A 16,443-nucleotide genomic window follows, 5' to 3' on the forward strand; every position below is an offset into this window, starting at 1 on the left:
TTCTCTAGTTGCGGCAAGCGGAGGCCACTCTTCATCGCGATGTGCGGGCCTCTCACTATCGCAGCCCCTCCTGCCACAGAGCACAGGCTCCAGACGCGCCGGCTCAGTAGTTGTGGCGCACGGGCCTAGTTGCTCCGCGGCATGTGGTATCCTCCCAGACCAGGGCTCGAACCCATGTCCCCCGCATTAGCAGGCAGACTCTCAACCACTGCGCCACCAGGGAAGCCCCTCAGATGGCTCTTGACGGCACACATCTTAGAGTTGGTCCCCTTCCCTCCCCCAACTAGCTTCGTGGGCCTCTGCTTCTTCCATCATTGTGTTCCTCTGTTTTCTTTGCTCTAGCACGCCTCTCAGGCCCATTCTTAGTCCCTGCCTTCTCTCCCATAGTTTGTTTTCTCCTGCTAAGGGCTTAAGAGCCTGTGGGAGTACCCTTGGCTTTGAGTTGTCTATCTACTGGTAAAACTTGGAAATTTTTGAAACAAGGAAATGATCTTTGTACTTCATTTTGTCTTCAGATGGAAAATCACTGCTCTTGGGAGCAAATGTTGTATTTAGTGCCCTGATAAATATCAGTTGTGTGGAAATATGTGTTGAATAATTAAGTACTTTTCCTTTCACCATTAAAGCCTTCATGTCTTGATATTCAGAGCTATGAACTGTTTATCAGATGTTTGCCGTTTGTGAATTTGAAGAATTATTTTAAATTGTTTATGTACTACAACATTACAAATTTTTCATTTGTTTTAGATGTAAGGCTACGAAAACTTGCTGGAGAAAAGGAAGAGCTACTATCACAGGTAAAGGTATTCTTCTCATTGGAAGGGGATGTTAATTGTAACTGACTAAATCATATGGTAAAATGTTAGCAAACTAAAATGTACACTAGAAAGAATGTGCTTGTTTCAAACATCATTACTCAAGTAAGAGTTGAAGGATAAAAAGATAATTCATCTTTGTTGTCTCCTGTTCTTTAAAAAAAAAATTAAAGGACACGAAGTTTAAGGAGTCAAATAGTTTTAAAAGCCTGTTCTGAAGACAGAAGTGCCCTGCCCTGCCCTCTCCCCACCTCCAGCCCCAACCATCCCTTTTGCTTCCTTTAGCTGATTCTTGTGGTGTGTACCGCCCTTGTATGCTTCTATATAACATGCTTATGTTGCTTCTTGATTGTTCTGTTTAAGGCTACTCTGTTGACATCCCTCTATGGGACGTAAGGATTTATCTTTCCTTCATCCCCTCTCCCTACCACACGCATGTATACTTTCCATTCCCACATCCTCCTAATAAAGGAGCAGTGAGATTCCAGTCTGTTTACGTTATCAGGACTCTGTAAACACTGCTCACAGTGGAGCCATGGAACATTCTAGGATTCATCTCCCTCACAACTCCTTAGTTCGCCTGAAGTTAGTATTGTGGTTTTTCTTGTCATTTGCTTGGTTTCCTATGTATTTGTTACTAATCTAGCTGCAGACTCTCCAATAGTCGTTTCAGTCCACTCTTGGTGTTTTCAGATGCATCAGGTATTCCCTCAGTTCCATCTCTTTTGGTTCTTGGTGCATCTGACTCGCCCCTTGTGAACTTAGAGGCTCGCTCCCCCGGGACAGAGACGTGACCACCTTTCACCATCATCTAGAGTTTCCTTTGCCTGTGCTTCAGGCTGGAGCAGCATCTTATGCCTCCCTCCTTCTGTGTCCATTCTCTTATTCTGGTACAACCCCCAGTAGCTTCCTGAGGAAAGAGTTTTGGGGCTGTAAATTTTTCTTAACTTTGCAGGACTGAAATGTCTTCATTTTGTCCTCTTACTTGATTAACAGTTTGATGGGGGTATAGAATTCCTCATTGTAATCATTTTCATTCTTTTTTTTTAACTTCTTTATTGGAGTTAATTGCTTTACAATGGTGTGTTAGTTTCTGCTTTATAACAAAGTGAATCAGCTATACATATACATATGTCCCCATATCCCCTCCCTCTTGTGTCTCCCTCCCACCCTCCCTTATTCCACCCCTCTAGGTGGTCACAAAGCACTGAGCTGATCTCCCTGTGCTATGCGGCTGGTTCCCACTAGCTATCTGTTTTACATTTGGTAGTGTATATATGTCCATGCCACTCTCTTACTTCGTCCCAGCTTACCCTTCCCCCTCCCCGTGTCCTCAAGTCCAGTCTCTACATCTGCATCTTTATTCCTATCCTGGCCCTAGGTTCTTCAGAACTTTTTTTTTTTTTTTTAAATAAATTGCTTCGTTGTCTTCTGGCCTCCTGCACGGCTATTGAGAATTTCAAGGACATTGTGATTTTTGATCTTTTGTCTATGACCCGTTTTTCCCTCTCTGGCAGCTTGTACCATACTCTCCTTTCTCCCTAGGGTTCTCAGATTTCAGTGATGTGGTTTGGAGTTTTGCGTGAATGCATTTATTGTGTGTGCTTCTCCAGGCACATGTAGCTGCATAGATACATAGGCATGGAGTGGGTAGAGAGATTTTACCAGGTGAGCATAATAGGGCAGAGGAGGTGAGGGCTTGTGCGAGAGAGTGATGATGACGGACCTGGAGATTAAACTGGGTAAGGAGGTTTGAGGGAAATCCAGGAAGATATCAAGGCACAGCAGAGAGAAGATGGAAACAGTGGACTATAGGTGCCAGTGGGGTTGAAGGATTTTTGGAGTTGGGCCCAGAGGGAATGAGCTGGAAAGATCAAGAGTAGTGGTTAGAGAGAAGATACATGGAACTGAATTCAGTAGGGACTGCTGTTGTCTAGTGGTGAGATCTAGTATATGACGGTGGGAGTGAGAGGCTGAGGGCAAGGTGGGATACGTGGCAAGATCCTTGCTCCAGAAACTAGAGATCCGTTGTAGGAGAGATCACACTTAGATGTATTTTGAATTTGCCAACAATTAAGGCAGGAGTAGCCTGGAGATCATGTGAGTTAGGAGCTAAAATGGTGACGAAAGAGTGGGGAGATGGCAATGATGAGGTGGGGTTAGTACTTATAATCTGAAGCGATGCGATTAGGAACTGCATTAGGAATTCAGGGAGGCTAGAGGGAGAAGAGTTTGTGACAGCAAGGAACGCAAGAAGACACCTGATCCATTCTCAGGCTCAGGGAGAGGTGGGCTGAAAGGACAGCCAGGCTGCAGAGGAAGCAGGCCCCTCAGGGGAGGGCAGGTCTCTATTAGAGCACCGATGGGGTAATGGGGATGCACAGAGAGGGTGGAGGATAGTCCAGAGGGTGCAGTGCAAGAGTGTCAGGCTTTGGGAAAGGTTAGGAGATGAAGACAGAGTAGGGCTTGTACCGGGCCTTTTGGGAAGGAGTGCAGGAAAAGGGACGACAAGCCTTTTCGAGATGGACATTGAACAGGAATGATTGAACAGGAATGATGGGGATGATGAGATTAGTCCCGGTTGACCCGAGGCAGATAGTGGTGTCATGGTTGAAAGGGCAGAGTTGTCTGGGAAGCACAGATTTAGTCCCAGTGCTGAGCTCACCCTTTCTCCATCAGGGGAGGGGCAGACCTGGTCGGAGTGCTGAGCTTTCCCTTTGACCCCTGTGGATGGAGCCGAGGACAGCTGGGGAAGCCACCTGGAACTCTGAGCACGCAGACTCACCTTTGACCCCTGATGATGAAGGACGCAGGAGGCGTGGGGACGCTTGGTCTTGGTCCGGAGGTGGCCCGCTGTAGGAGAGGGCAGACTTGCTCTGATTTGTGCTCCTTCCTCGATCTCTGATGATAAGAGTTGTAGGCATTTGGAGAAACACGACTTTGATTTGATTTGGGGGTGGCGAGGGGGATCAGACCTCGGGACAGATATTGTTTCTCTCCTGTTTTTCCATCCCTTTTCGTCTCATTTGTTCTGCTTTCTAAAAGATATTCTCACCGTTATCTTCTCATTTTTATTGAGTTTCTATTTCTGCAGTCATTTCAAGGATGCAGATATTTTCCCTTATCTCAGAGGGTATTGATAGGCTGGTTGGTTTGCTTCCTGATTCTTTTTTTCTATCTGCATAGTTTGTTTCCTTCCAGATGTTCTTTTATGTACATTTAGTTGGTCTTCAGTTTAAAAGTAGAGGACTAAAAAGCTGGTGGGCAGCTCTGAGCCTGTGGGTAGGGCTCGTCCAAGTTTCTGTGAAGCCTGGTGTGGCTGGGTGTCTTATTGGGAACCTTAGGTGTGGTTATGTTGGTCTTTTATTTTAGGCTAGTCAGAGAGTTCTAAAGAGAGAGATCCCGTCCTGTGCCTGAGCTACAGTCCTAGCTGGGTGTGCAGTTTGGGAACTGAGGGTGGACCAGAGGCCTCAGCATGCAGTTCATTTCTGTCTGTCTAATCTTATTTTTCACATGTGAGACTCTTGTCTCCACCTGGGCCTTCTTTTCTCCCAACCCAAAGTCCCTCCTAATTTTATTTTTTAGTTTATTTTGTAAATTAAAAAAAAACCTTTATTAGGTTATAACTGGCATAAAGTAAGCTGCACATACTTAAAGTGTACAGATGTACATACCTATATTAGTTTCCAAGGGCCGCCATAACAAAACACCACAAACCGGGTGGCGTAGAATAACAGAATGTCCTCTCACCTCACAGTCTGGAGGTGAGAAGCTCTGTGTCAGCAGTGTGGGTTCCTTCTGAGGCCTGTGATGGGAAGTCAGTTCCAGGCCTCTCTTCTAGCTTCTGGCATTTTGCTGCCCATCTTTGGGGTCCCTTGGCTTGTAGATGACATTCTCTGTCTTAGCACATCTTCCCTCTGTGCCTGTCTGTCTCTTCATGTGGCATTCTTCTTATAAGGACACCAGTCATATTGGACTAGGGGACTAGGGGCCCACCCTATTCCAGTGTAACTTCATCTCAACTAAGTGCCTCTGCCGTGACTGTTTCCAAATAAGGTCACATTCTGAGGTACTGGGGCTTAGGACTGCAAAATACGAATTTGGGGGGACAGTTTAACTCACAGCAATACCTGTGAAACCATCACCACCATCAAGATGGTGAAAATATCCATAACTTCGCCAAAGTTCCTGTGTCCCTTTGTAAACCTTCCTTCCCCTCCCACCTCCCTCCCTCTCTCCAGGCAACCACTGACCTGCTTTTTGTCCCTTCAGTTTGCATTTTCTGGAGTTTTTCACGCAGCATATACTCAGTTTGAGATTCACCTTGTTGCTGCACGTATTAGTAGTATGTTCCCTTCTTTGGCTGAGTAGTAATTCCATTGTATAAATCGACCGCAATTTACTTATCCTTCTCTTGATGGACATTTCAGTTGTTTCTTGTTTGGGGCTATTAATGAATAAGCTGCTATGAATGTCCTTTATTTTGGGTAAAATAAGGTAGATTATGTAGCTGAACTCAAAAATATATTTCCAATTATTTCTGTATACAGTTTTTCTAAATAAGAATATTTAACCTAACTCTAAACAAGAAACCTCTAACTGCCCATGAATTTTCCATTTTTAATAAAAAATAACAAAAAGAAACTCCTAAGATGTACTTTTCCACAGACCTGCACAAATAATAAAATATGGCTGTTTTAACTGGGACACCTGGTCCTGGAGCTTGCTCCTTTTGATAATTAGCTCGTAGCTGATCTCCAGCACCTGAGCACAGCGTGCCCCATGGCAGGCACTCCAGGAAACAGTTTCTGAATGAATGATTTGTGGCCTTATTCTAAGATGTGGACACCAGGCCAAGCGTCTGTTTCATTTGAGAGACTGGATCTCATGCATAAGCCTTTACTTCCTCTTCAGATTAGAAAACTGAAGCTGCAGTTGGAGGAGGAACAGCAGAAGTGCTCCAGGAACGATGGCACAGCAGGTGACCTGGCGGGACTGCAGAATGGCTCGGACCTGCAGCTCATCGAAATGCAGAGTAAGGCTGGGGCCGGGCCTCCACTGACCCGCGTGGGGCTGTGTCCGGGACGTGGTTGTGAGCAGGCTGTTAGAGCCTGCAGTTCTGAAGACTGGTTAGTTCTCAGCTGGACTAGAAAAGCCATCCTGGTCAGTCATGGAACTGAAGAGGTTTCTACTAGGCTGTGTGCTTCCTGGGGTGACAAGGCCTGAGAGGTAATGCTCTCCCCACTTCCTGGCAAAGTGATTTCTAGAACATTTTGCAGATAGTGACATCATGACACTATCCTTTCCACATCCCCAGGTCATCTGTAAGCACCCTTCCTAATGACATGTTTTTCTATGGAATTTATCTTAGATAACTGGAGGGGAATATATTTGGAACTAACTCACACTACTCTGGAGTAGTTTCAGAATTTTCCCAAAAGTAGTCTTGTTAACCCAAATTAATCTTTATTAGATGGAATTTAAACCAAGGCCACAAAGTAAGCCTACTCAGTTTACCCAAATTATTTCAGTTGTTCTGCCTTTCTACTTTTGACCCCATATTATTTTAAAGTGCCTACGGTATTCACAGTAATCCCCACAGCGGGGAGATTTTAGCAGCCATTCATGTACAGTTAGATAATGTATAATCACACAGGGGAGACACTTATTTTTCCAATTTGAATAAGGCTTTTCTGATAACTTATTTTAAAATAGTGGTTATTCCATGGCCCTTTTATCTAAATATTCTGAGTTAGGGCAAATAGACAAGCTTTTTGAACCAGGCTTATTAAAACTAACTTACTGCTATTAACTTTTGAGGTTAGTATCATTTCCTCTATTAGATGTCAGTTGGAACCCTTGTGATATAGTTCAAATATTTTGTTCTAGAAATACTGATTTGGAGTGGAGGGTAGATGAAAAGAGGGGCATAACAAAAGGTAGGTTGACTAGTTAGGAGGTTGTGATAGTGACCAAAACAGTCCAGTGGCCGCCAACAGTCTTAGAAAGAGGGCAGTGCACAGATTTGTAAGAGTTTGACCTAAAACAGCAAATTCAAAAGGAATCATATTGAGGAGGAATGGGTGTGCGTTGATGTGTGACATCTTCCCAGAGCAGGCACCACGACAGAGCTGGCGTCTGTGGCAAGCAGGGCAAGTGACCGGGGTGGGGCTGTGACCCAGGTGAGCAGAGCAGGGCCGGGCAGGGCTAGGCTGGGCCGGGCCTGGCATGTAGCGACAGAAGCAGGCAGCTCCCCTGCACCGGAGGCCGGGACAGGAACCTGGTGACTCTCAGTTCTGGACAGCTGCCTTGTCTGTAAGCATGGTGTTTGGGGATGGAATTTCAGAACACGCATGAAATAAATGGCTGAGACCAGGGATTTATACTTTTGAAAACAGGAAGGAATGAGTGGTTTGGTGAGAAGGAAGCAGCACATTTTGATAATAAGTTGCTGGAGTTAAGAATTAAAAAACAGTATCCTAAAGCTTCAGTTCTAGGCCCAGAAATGGGAGTAGTTCTCTTTCGCTACCAGAGATGGCTTTTGGGGAGAGGCTTTTATAACCACATTAATTTTAGGGTGACAGTAATTATCCAATTAGAAAAACCTTTTGCATTAAAGATTATGTAGGTAGTTTTAACCTTAGTTTTATGGAAAAGTAGAAAAGTTCTTAAGTAGGGTAGATTTGGTTTATCTCCTGCAAACCTTATGATTCCTATTACAGTGTAATTAGTTCAGAGTGATTTTTGTTAAATTTGGATTGCTGGAAGTTTTCTCCCCCAGCATTTCTAAGCTTCTCATTTTAAATGGTTTGCTTCTTAGGTCAGATATACAGCTAACGATTTATAGCTCTATCCTTAACACATTATCACAACATATTACTGAAAAGCATTTATTTTCAGTAAATATTAAGCATACATTACGTGCAAAGCACTTGGCTAGAAACAGAGGTAGATTCAAGAAGCCAAAACAGGGCCCCTGTCCTTACATATCTATATAATGTTAGGAAAGCATGATGTCATAAAAGAGAGTCCAAAAAAATGCAACAAAGGAAGGAGAAGCTCGAGTTAACTAAGGAGAGTCATGAAGGAGGTGAAAATTCAGCAGGACCTTGAGCAGGACCTTAAAGGTTGGTTAGACTTAGATCAGAGGTGGGGAGAAAAGGGCACTTGGGCTGTGGGGGGGAGCAGGATACCTGGGGAGATGGGAAGGTGTAGGGCTGGGGGCAGGGAAACTGGAGCGGGGGGGGGGGGGTGGCCTGGTCCCGTGGGCACAGAGGCTCCCTGGGCCCTGGGGCTGCAGGTAAGGTTGGCAGGGGCCCTGCTGCGCTGACAGGGCTCCTTGCTTCAACCTCTACCTGCACACATCATGGTGTGAAGAGAGAATTTTCTTCTAAAATGCTGTTGCAACACAAGTGCTAGAGCTTCTCATAGCATAGATGCGCCAGAACCTGTGCTGCAGGAGATACCGCAGTTGCCTGTGTGCATGTGTGCTTTGTCTTCTTCCTCTGCACAGTCCTCTCCTGTACTGCAGGGGGCCTCACTGCCTCACGTTCACACCTTCACCTCTGTGAGATGGTTTATTATTCTCTTCTGTTCTAGGAGATGCCAACAGACAAATTAGTGAGTACAAGTTTAAGCTTTCAAAAGCAGAACAGGATATAACCACCTTGGAGCAAAGTGTAAGTCCTTCTTGTGTACGGTACCAACACATCTGCTTCCTGCATCTCAGTGATTAACCGCATGAATGCCTAGGTTTTTTGAGCTGCCTTTGCAGTTGAATCTCTATAAAAGCTCTAACGTGGAAAAGCCAGCGGAGAACACCTGATAGGGCATTTCAGCCTTTTCTATGAATGAATGAGACTGAAGCTATAATTCTGTTTCTTGTAGCTATTTCAAGAGCCTTCAAGAAGATTGTAGTTTATAACATAATCCCTTATTGTATATTTCAGAAAGTCTATCGGGGAGTCTCCTCCTGCGATGTTACTATGGCTTTTAAACAATATGGTTGTCGTAAAACTTAACGTGGGAAATTGGCCCTATTATGACACTACAGCTGTCATCCTCTCTAGGGACAGTTCTAGATGTATAAATAGCAGTCGAGTTCTGAGAGGACCTCTGACTCCCCGAGGGGACTTGTTAGTGTTAGATTCTTGGAATCTGTCATGACATTGTATTTCCATCTTGGCTGCAAAAAAGTGGTGGTTCCTAGTGCCAGCACCAGAGGCCTGTGTTCTCATATTTACAGATCAGCCGCCTGGAGGGGCAGGTGCTGAGATATAAAACCGCTGCTGAGAATGCGGAGAAAGTCGAGGATGAACTGAAAGCAGAAAAGAGGAAGCTACAACGGGAGGTACTTGCTTTTATTATGCTTCTTGGAATACTTTCCTAAAAAGAAAAAATCCTTTGGAGATAAATTCTTTGCTGCATAAGGAATTTAATCCTGGCTCCAATCTTAGTGAAACAGCAGTGGAATCACTGTTCTGTGTTGGTTTCTGACCTACACAGTGACTGCCATTTACTTTTATGTTTTGGTCACTTAGGTAATAAGAAAAAGGAGAGTTTTTATTTTTGTTTTAGATGAGGTCTGTTTCTCCAGCTTCTCTATGTCCTCTCTGTGATTAATGTTCAGCACCGTTGGTTAACACCTCTGGCTGCCTGAAAAACAACGCAACTGCAGGATCGCATGCAGTGCTTCCACTTCCCAGAAACTGGAGAGGAAAGTAGCGCTGGGTTTCGTTTTTGACCATGTGAAGTGACCAAGGTCTTCCTGTCTCCAGTTACGAACAGCACTGGACAAGATCGAGGAGATGGAGATGACCAACAGCCATCTGGCCAAGCGGCTGGAGAAGATGAAGGCCAACAGGACAGCACTGCTGGCCCAGCAATAGGGAGGCCGCCCTGCTGCCCGGGCCCCGCCTGGAAGGACTGATCTTTCGTCCACTCAAACCCCTTTCAGGACTGTTTGAGCTTTGTCATTAAAATAGCCACCTTTGTATTTTATAATTTATGAGAGAATGAAACAGGTTTGAATCTTCATGAATGAACACTTTGGATTTTGTTGGTAGTTTGATTCTAGACTAAGAATTGGTCCATGCCGTTATTATTTTTTATTTCCATAATTTTAGAATCAAGTTTACTCACCATTTTTCCCCAGCTGCCTCAGTGACTGGGCACTCGGAGGCTTTGGCACGGGTTCTGGAGGACAGCGATTCAGCGCTCACCGAGGTACTTCCTGGAGACCTCAGAAAACACAAGTGCCTTCTCCACAGTGCAATTCAGACTTCAGTGATCTCCAGTGGTCAAAAGACATTTACCCTTAATATCAGGTAGCATTTATATTTTAGTGAAGAAACAAGTTCACAGGTGGGGAATATATGTTTCACTCAAATTTATATGTTTGGAGGAAAAAGCCTTTTTTTGTAAGATATTTAAATTTATATAAGAAAATGTTTGTTAGAAAAAGATATGGGGAGTGTATATAAAACTTGCTTTATTGCATGGGGCAGGGGAAGTCCAAGGCCTGTACTCTTAAAGTAAGAGTAGGGTCCTTAGTCTTCACATCAACTGTGCTGTATCTTGAAAAGTATTTCATCTGCTGCTCATCTGTGGAATGAAACCTCAGACCAGCCCGATGAGGGAGGGAGGGAGGGCAGGCCAGGCCAGGCAGGTGGGAAGTCAGCCTGAAGATTCTATTAAATATACCCTTTTGCTGACTACAGTTGGCTACTGACACATTCATTTTCTTAGAGGAGCCTTTAAAACTAGTCATTGGCAATCATGCCCGCCTAGCTCACCCCTCTTTTCTCTCCTTAAGGAAAAATAATCTGGAATATAGAATTTCTTTTAAGAACTTCAGTTTCATCTTTAAAGGCACCCAGTTTGAGGATTTTATCATCGAGTCGTAGCCATGTTACAGTATTTGTGATTCTCTTTTGCGCTCAGAATTGAGGTGGTTTTATGGAAATGATTATTGTATCTTCAATGTGTTTACACAGAAAAAATATGGGGGAAAGTCTAATGAATTAAGGCCACATAAGATAAAATTAGACTTGAAACTAGGTAATAAAGTTAACTTAAATATGAATAAAATCTCTAATAATTATTCCCTTCTTTAGAATAATTAGCTCTTTGTGTTTAAAACATGGAAACCAGGGGCTTCCCTGGTGGTGCAGTGCTTAAGAATCCACCTGCCAATGCAGGGGACACAGGTTCGAGCCCTGGTCCAGGAAGATCCCACATACCGCAGGGCACCTAAGCCCATGCGCCAGAACTACTGAAGCCCACGCACCTAGAGCCCATGCTCCGCAACAAGAGAAGCCACCGCAAGGAGAAGCCCACGCACCGCAACGAAGAGTAGCCCCAGCTCGCTGCAACTAGCGAAAGCCCACAAGCAGCAACGAAGACCCAACACAGCCAAAAATAAATAAATTTTAAAAAATAAAGTAATTCAGGAAATTGGTTTCCATATTTTGAGATGATTTCCTATAAGTTTTCTTTCAGTTGATGTGTGGGAGTGGGCAGTGACGAGGCATGTTCTGAAATGCAGATTTATCCTAGAATCCCATACATACCTGGAACTGAAACATCGTGTAGTCCACCTCTTGAGGCCTTGGAAATCCCTCTTCCTCTCCACCCACGGTCACTCAGCCTGTGCTCCTCCTGGAGCTGTTTTGTTGTCAGTCTTTTCCAAATGGAATGGTTCCACTTCTCGTAAAATAGACTCTTCTCTTCTTTTCCACAGAACTTTCTTCACTGAGCCTTGTAATCTGGACTTTACCTCAAAACTATAGGCATTCTTCCTCCCTGTGCTGACTGCACATTTCTATTAATGCAGGCTAATATTAAGGTAGCTTATTTTAATGGTACTTACAGTTTCAGTTTGTATTTTTACAACACCCTTCAAACAAGAATACCTAGAAATTCCTTTATCTTAAGCTGGTAGTATTGATAGCCATTAACAAAGTGAGCTAACTTAAAAACTCATGCCTGTTTTGGACTGGATAAGAACTATTTTCGTCAAATTTTTAAATTAAGAATAAATTAATTAGCTTTGGTTACTGAAGGTACTAATAGAGTGACTACGCAGAAAGCTGAATTGACAATGTCATCAGCACCTCTTATAGGTTCAGGACCTCTTTTTTAAAAAGGCACCTGAACCAACATAATATTTATCACCTGATATTAGAAATTCACCAGAACACAGGAAGAATCGAATCAATGCATGATCTATAAAGTCTTTAAGGCCCCTTTAGAATTCTTATCAGACGTCCAGGAGGCTTTCAAACTACTTTTGGGATTCTTCAACACAATCAGTATACACTAGGTGAAAATGGATCTAGGAAAATTTCAAGTGTAATGAAATTAAATAAAAAACCATGTTAGGACAAATTTGACTATTTATTTATAGTCAATCCACCATGCATGAAGGAGTGCTACTAGTTAAAATGCAGGTGTGAGTTCAACCTACCAATGTCGGGATACAGAGGAAGAACGACCCATCCCAGAGGCCATGGACGACCATAGTTAACACCTCTCGAAGACTTTATATAGATCGGGCAGGTTAGCAAGCTGCAGGATGTTTCCATCTTCTGTGAAATGTTTCGGAGGCAGAAGGTGTGAGCGGAAGGCTTTATAGACGACATGCTCCACAGTCCACTTCCAGGGGTTTGGAGTAGAGCTGGGCACTTCACTCTGAAAGAGACATGTTAGATGTTCACATCCCAGTCTACACTGGTTTCCTGGCTGATGTGCACTGGGCCTGGAGAGTCTTGGTGGCTTATAATAGGCTGTGTGACCTAATGCTTGTGAAGTATCTTTTCTAGGCCAGCCTCTCAGGGATCCTACAGGCCTGAGCAGAGAGATGAGATGGAAGAAAAGAATCAGTCGTGGCTTTCATGATGCTTCCTCCCATAGAAACTGTTACCATTCAGGGAGAGTGTGTTTACTGTAGCAGGATCTAACATAATGTTTGGATGGCAGTAGTAGGAAGTACATTCTGTAATTACCACTAAATTTGGAGTCTCAATGTAGTTCTATTTCCCAAAAAGCTCCACAGGTAAGAAATGAAAAAATAAATGAGGATTATTTTACTCCACCCTTCCCCTCCTACATCTAAGCCTTAGGCTGCCTCATGTAAAAGAAGATGTTCTTTCCCATCCACCCTTCCTCACCTTGAAGTCAGTGTTTCCAATCAGACGGGATACTCTCAGCACAGTTTGGTAAGTGTGCTATCTTGCCGCCTCCATTGGAATGAGATGGTTCCAGGGGCTCTGGCCAACACGACCTGGGACTGGATCTCCGCTCCACCACCCACAGGCTCTGGGAACCCTTGAGCACCCGCTGAAACTGTCCCTTAGCTTCCTCACCCATGAAGCTGGAGCAACAGCATGTCATCTCAGAGGAGGACTAGGAGCAATCACCGAGCCAGTTACGTGTATCAAGTACCCACCCTTCCATTCTTACACTGCAGGCAGGCCTCAGTTTACTGCACTTTGCAGACTGTTGCGGGGTTTTTTTTTTTTCTTTTCTTTTTAAACACAAATTGAACGTTTGTGGCAACCCTGCATTGAGCAAGCCTACTGGCTCCATTTTTCTAACAGCATTTTTTAATTTAGGTATATACACTGGCTTTTTAGAGACAGTGCTATATACTGTACACTTAACAGACTACAGTATATAGTATAAACATAACTTTTATATGCACTGGGAAACAAAAAAAATTGCGCAACTAGCTTTACTGCAGTGGTCTGAAACGGAACCAGTAAAATCTCTGAGGTACTCCTGTATTTCAAAGTCCCCTCTCCCCCACCCAGCCAAACCCTCCGAAATAGTTGTGGATTGAAAGAGCACTGTCATCTGACACAGAAACATGAGGAACCCAGGCTGACCTTCCGTAAGAGCTGGGGCCCTGACCCAAGTACAGCCGTGTCCTCCTGGCACAGCAGTGGTCAGAGGCAGAGTGAGGCACAAGCCGAAAGAGACTGGGGAGACTGACCCAGAACCTGAAGGCTAAGGCTACACGCTTCCGGGCTCACAATGGGAGATACAGTCCACCCACTAGCCCTGAAACTTCCCATTTCTCACTGCGATGGCTTGTGCTTGTACATCTGACAGTGAGGTCACTCTGGAGGCACCTTCTATATTTCAGAAGGAAATAAAACTCGTAAGAGCTGACCACTGTGTTTGAAGCTTACATGCAGCGGATCCTAGGAATTTAGAGAGGGCAAGATTGTGCCCCCAGTCCCGGGCACCAGTGCGCACCCTCATACCTGCTGGCCTGAGAGGGTCGACTCCTCAGACACATACTGCTTCCGGATGGAGTAAAACATCGCACATTCTTTACCAAGGCTTTCAAAACATTCCTTTTCGTCATCCCAGTTCACCTGCTCCAAAGAGAGAATTCAATACCTCAACATAGGTACGTGCTTTAAACACATTTCATTTCTAAATGGAGATAACAGACAACTTAAAAACTAAACGTGACTTTTTAGGCATTAAAGCTGTAAGTTGGAACTACTGAGTATTGCTGGGGTGGGCAGGGATGAGAGGGACCTTAGCCATGCTACCCTTTTCCTCTTCATCATTACAGACGACGGCAGGGCCATGTGCCCTCCCTGCCCCACACACACACACACACTCACACACCCACAGGACTGTCATCAGGATTGGCTCCATCACTTGCCTCAGTGGCCAGTCGGAGAATGAAGATAGGCAGACCCTCCAAGGGGGGCACGTAGTTGTCGATCAGAAGGGGTAATCCAACCAGGTTCCCTTCCTGCTTGTGGAAAAAGGCAAAGACAGGGGATAAGAAATCATGCCGTTACAGTTTAAACAAATTCTCCCTGGTGCTTCCTCCAGGTCTTGTCCTCAGACCAACCGTTCTGGGCAACCAGGTGCTTGACCAGGTTGGGCACTGGGGGCAGCAGAACTAAGCACTTAGAGCTTTCTGTCCTGACATGTAGCAGAGCCACCTTCTCTTTGGATCTGCTCACCAACCAAAGAACACATCAAGGAAAGCCCCAGAAATCAAGGGGTAAGAGGAAGAAAGCTCTTAGGAGAGCAAGTGGCAAAGCATCATTTCCTTCACTGGGGCCTGCAGGGACTGTGGGATTCAGCTCTCCCTCCTGCCTGGGTCCTGCACCCTGGGGACAGGAATGGGCACGAATGGATGATAAAAGTTGTGGAACTTAGAAATGCAAATAGGGAGTGAAGATGTCACAGAGGTCACAGGCTGCTTCTGAGAGGGGGCCCAGCCTTCTTGTCCTGATCCTGGACCAACTACAGAACTTGACTCTTATCTGAAGAATACAATGGAGGTATAAAAATGACCGTCGCCCACCTCATCAATCTCCAAAGAGAAGTAGTCTGCAAGCATCTCAGCCTTCTTTTTCAGAAACTCAACAATGTATTCGGCAAGTCCTTCTTTGGGACCATCTTCCTCTGTCCAGCCACTCTCAGGACTATCTAAGGCAAGCATGGCGAGGTCAAAGAGTGGCGCTGGCTCCTAGGAAGGATCAAAAACATTAGGGATGAGCATAACAGGGCATCCAACGCAGCCTGAATTCCCACAAAACCATCTTCACAACAGCAGGTGAGAAGCGACAAATCTAACACTCATTCTGCAGTTCCCCCAAAGAAAACACCTGAAAATCCACAACAGAAGCTCATCCTCCTCCTCACCAATGGCCATTGCAACAGAGAAGGTGTGACCAACAAAAACACCTGCTGAACAGGTGGGAAAGGCGAGGCCGTGAGGCGGCACTTTCCTTCTGTGTAGCTTTAAGGACCCCAATTTCGTATTTCTAGAAAATCACAAGGCAGACACGAAGCAGATCATTCATTTCTTCCTACTGCCTTACCCATAACTAAAGCAAGGGGGAGGGAGAGTGAGTTAAATCGAACGACATTTCAGGTAAATCATCTGATTAGGAAGAAGACTGTAATCTATTGTGAAAAATAAGATGCCTAAATTTTCTTCCATTTCTCTCCTTCAGACATTGTAACTGTTGTCATACATTTTACATATTATAAACCCACAATACACTGTTCTTACTTTTTCATAACAACAGAGGAGTCAATTAACAAAAAGACCTAACAATCCTAAATGTTTATGCACTCAATAACAGAGCTTTAAAATATATGAAGGATAAAACAGAACTGTGAAGAGAAATAGACACAACTACATGGAGGCTTCAATATCCTTTCCCCAATAATTGACAGAACAAGTAGACAGAAAATCAGGATACAGAAGATTTGAGCATCATTATCAACTTGATACACCTGCCATTTATAGAATATTCTACTCAACAAGCCCATTTTCAAGTGCACATAAAGTATTTACCAACATAGACTATATTCTGGGCCACAAAACAGGTCTCAATAAGTGTAAAAGGATTCCAATATGTTCTCCGCAAAAGTGGAATTAAGGGGTTCCCTGGTGGCGCAGTGGTTGAGAATCCGCCTACCAACACAGGGGACATGGGTTCGAGTCCTGGTCTGGGAAGATCCCACATGCCAAGGAGCAACTAAGACCGTGCGCCACAACTACTGAGCCTGCGCTCTAGAGCCCGCAAGCCACAACTACTGAAGCCCGCGCACCTAGAGCCCGTGCTCCACAACAAGAAAAGCA

General features: G+C 44.5%; 2 protein-coding genes across 8 annotated transcripts in view; one reads left to right on the top strand and one right to left on the bottom strand.

Annotated features, from left to right (window-relative positions):
* LRRFIP2 (LRR binding FLII interacting protein 2) overlaps window positions 1-11,288 on the top strand; it is a 118,491-nt gene extending 107,203 nt beyond the window's left edge. For all 7 annotated transcript variants that reach the window (XM_082664500.1, XM_082664499.1, XM_082664503.1 and 4 more), the window contains 5 exons: window positions 748-797; window positions 5,730-5,850; window positions 8,415-8,494; window positions 9,061-9,165; window positions 9,593-11,288. In XM_082664500.1, coding sequence (XP_082520626.1) covers window positions 748-797; window positions 5,730-5,850; window positions 8,415-8,494; window positions 9,061-9,165; window positions 9,593-9,703 — 467 coding nt within the window. In that variant the 3' untranslated portion in view covers window positions 9,704-11,288. The remainder of the gene's footprint in view (window positions 1-747; window positions 798-5,729; window positions 5,851-8,414; window positions 8,495-9,060; window positions 9,166-9,592) is intronic.
* Window positions 11,289-12,234: 946 nt separating this feature from the next.
* Window positions 12,235-16,443, bottom strand: part of MLH1 (mutL homolog 1) — a 51,696-nt gene continuing 47,487 nt past the window's right edge. The window contains exons 16-19 of the mRNA XM_082663989.1: window positions 15,154-15,318; window positions 14,497-14,589; window positions 14,084-14,197; window positions 12,235-12,506 (exon numbers count right to left, since the gene is read on the bottom strand). Of these exons, the coding sequence (XP_082520115.1) occupies window positions 12,339-12,506; window positions 14,084-14,197; window positions 14,497-14,589; window positions 15,154-15,318 (540 nt within the window). The 3' untranslated portion in view covers window positions 12,235-12,338. The remainder of the gene's footprint in view (window positions 12,507-14,083; window positions 14,198-14,496; window positions 14,590-15,153; window positions 15,319-16,443) is intronic.

This window comes from Grampus griseus (assembly GCF_964374135.1).
Source record: "Grampus griseus genome assembly, chromosome: 10".
Taxonomy (NCBI): Eukaryota; Metazoa; Chordata; class Mammalia; order Artiodactyla; family Delphinidae; genus Grampus; species Grampus griseus.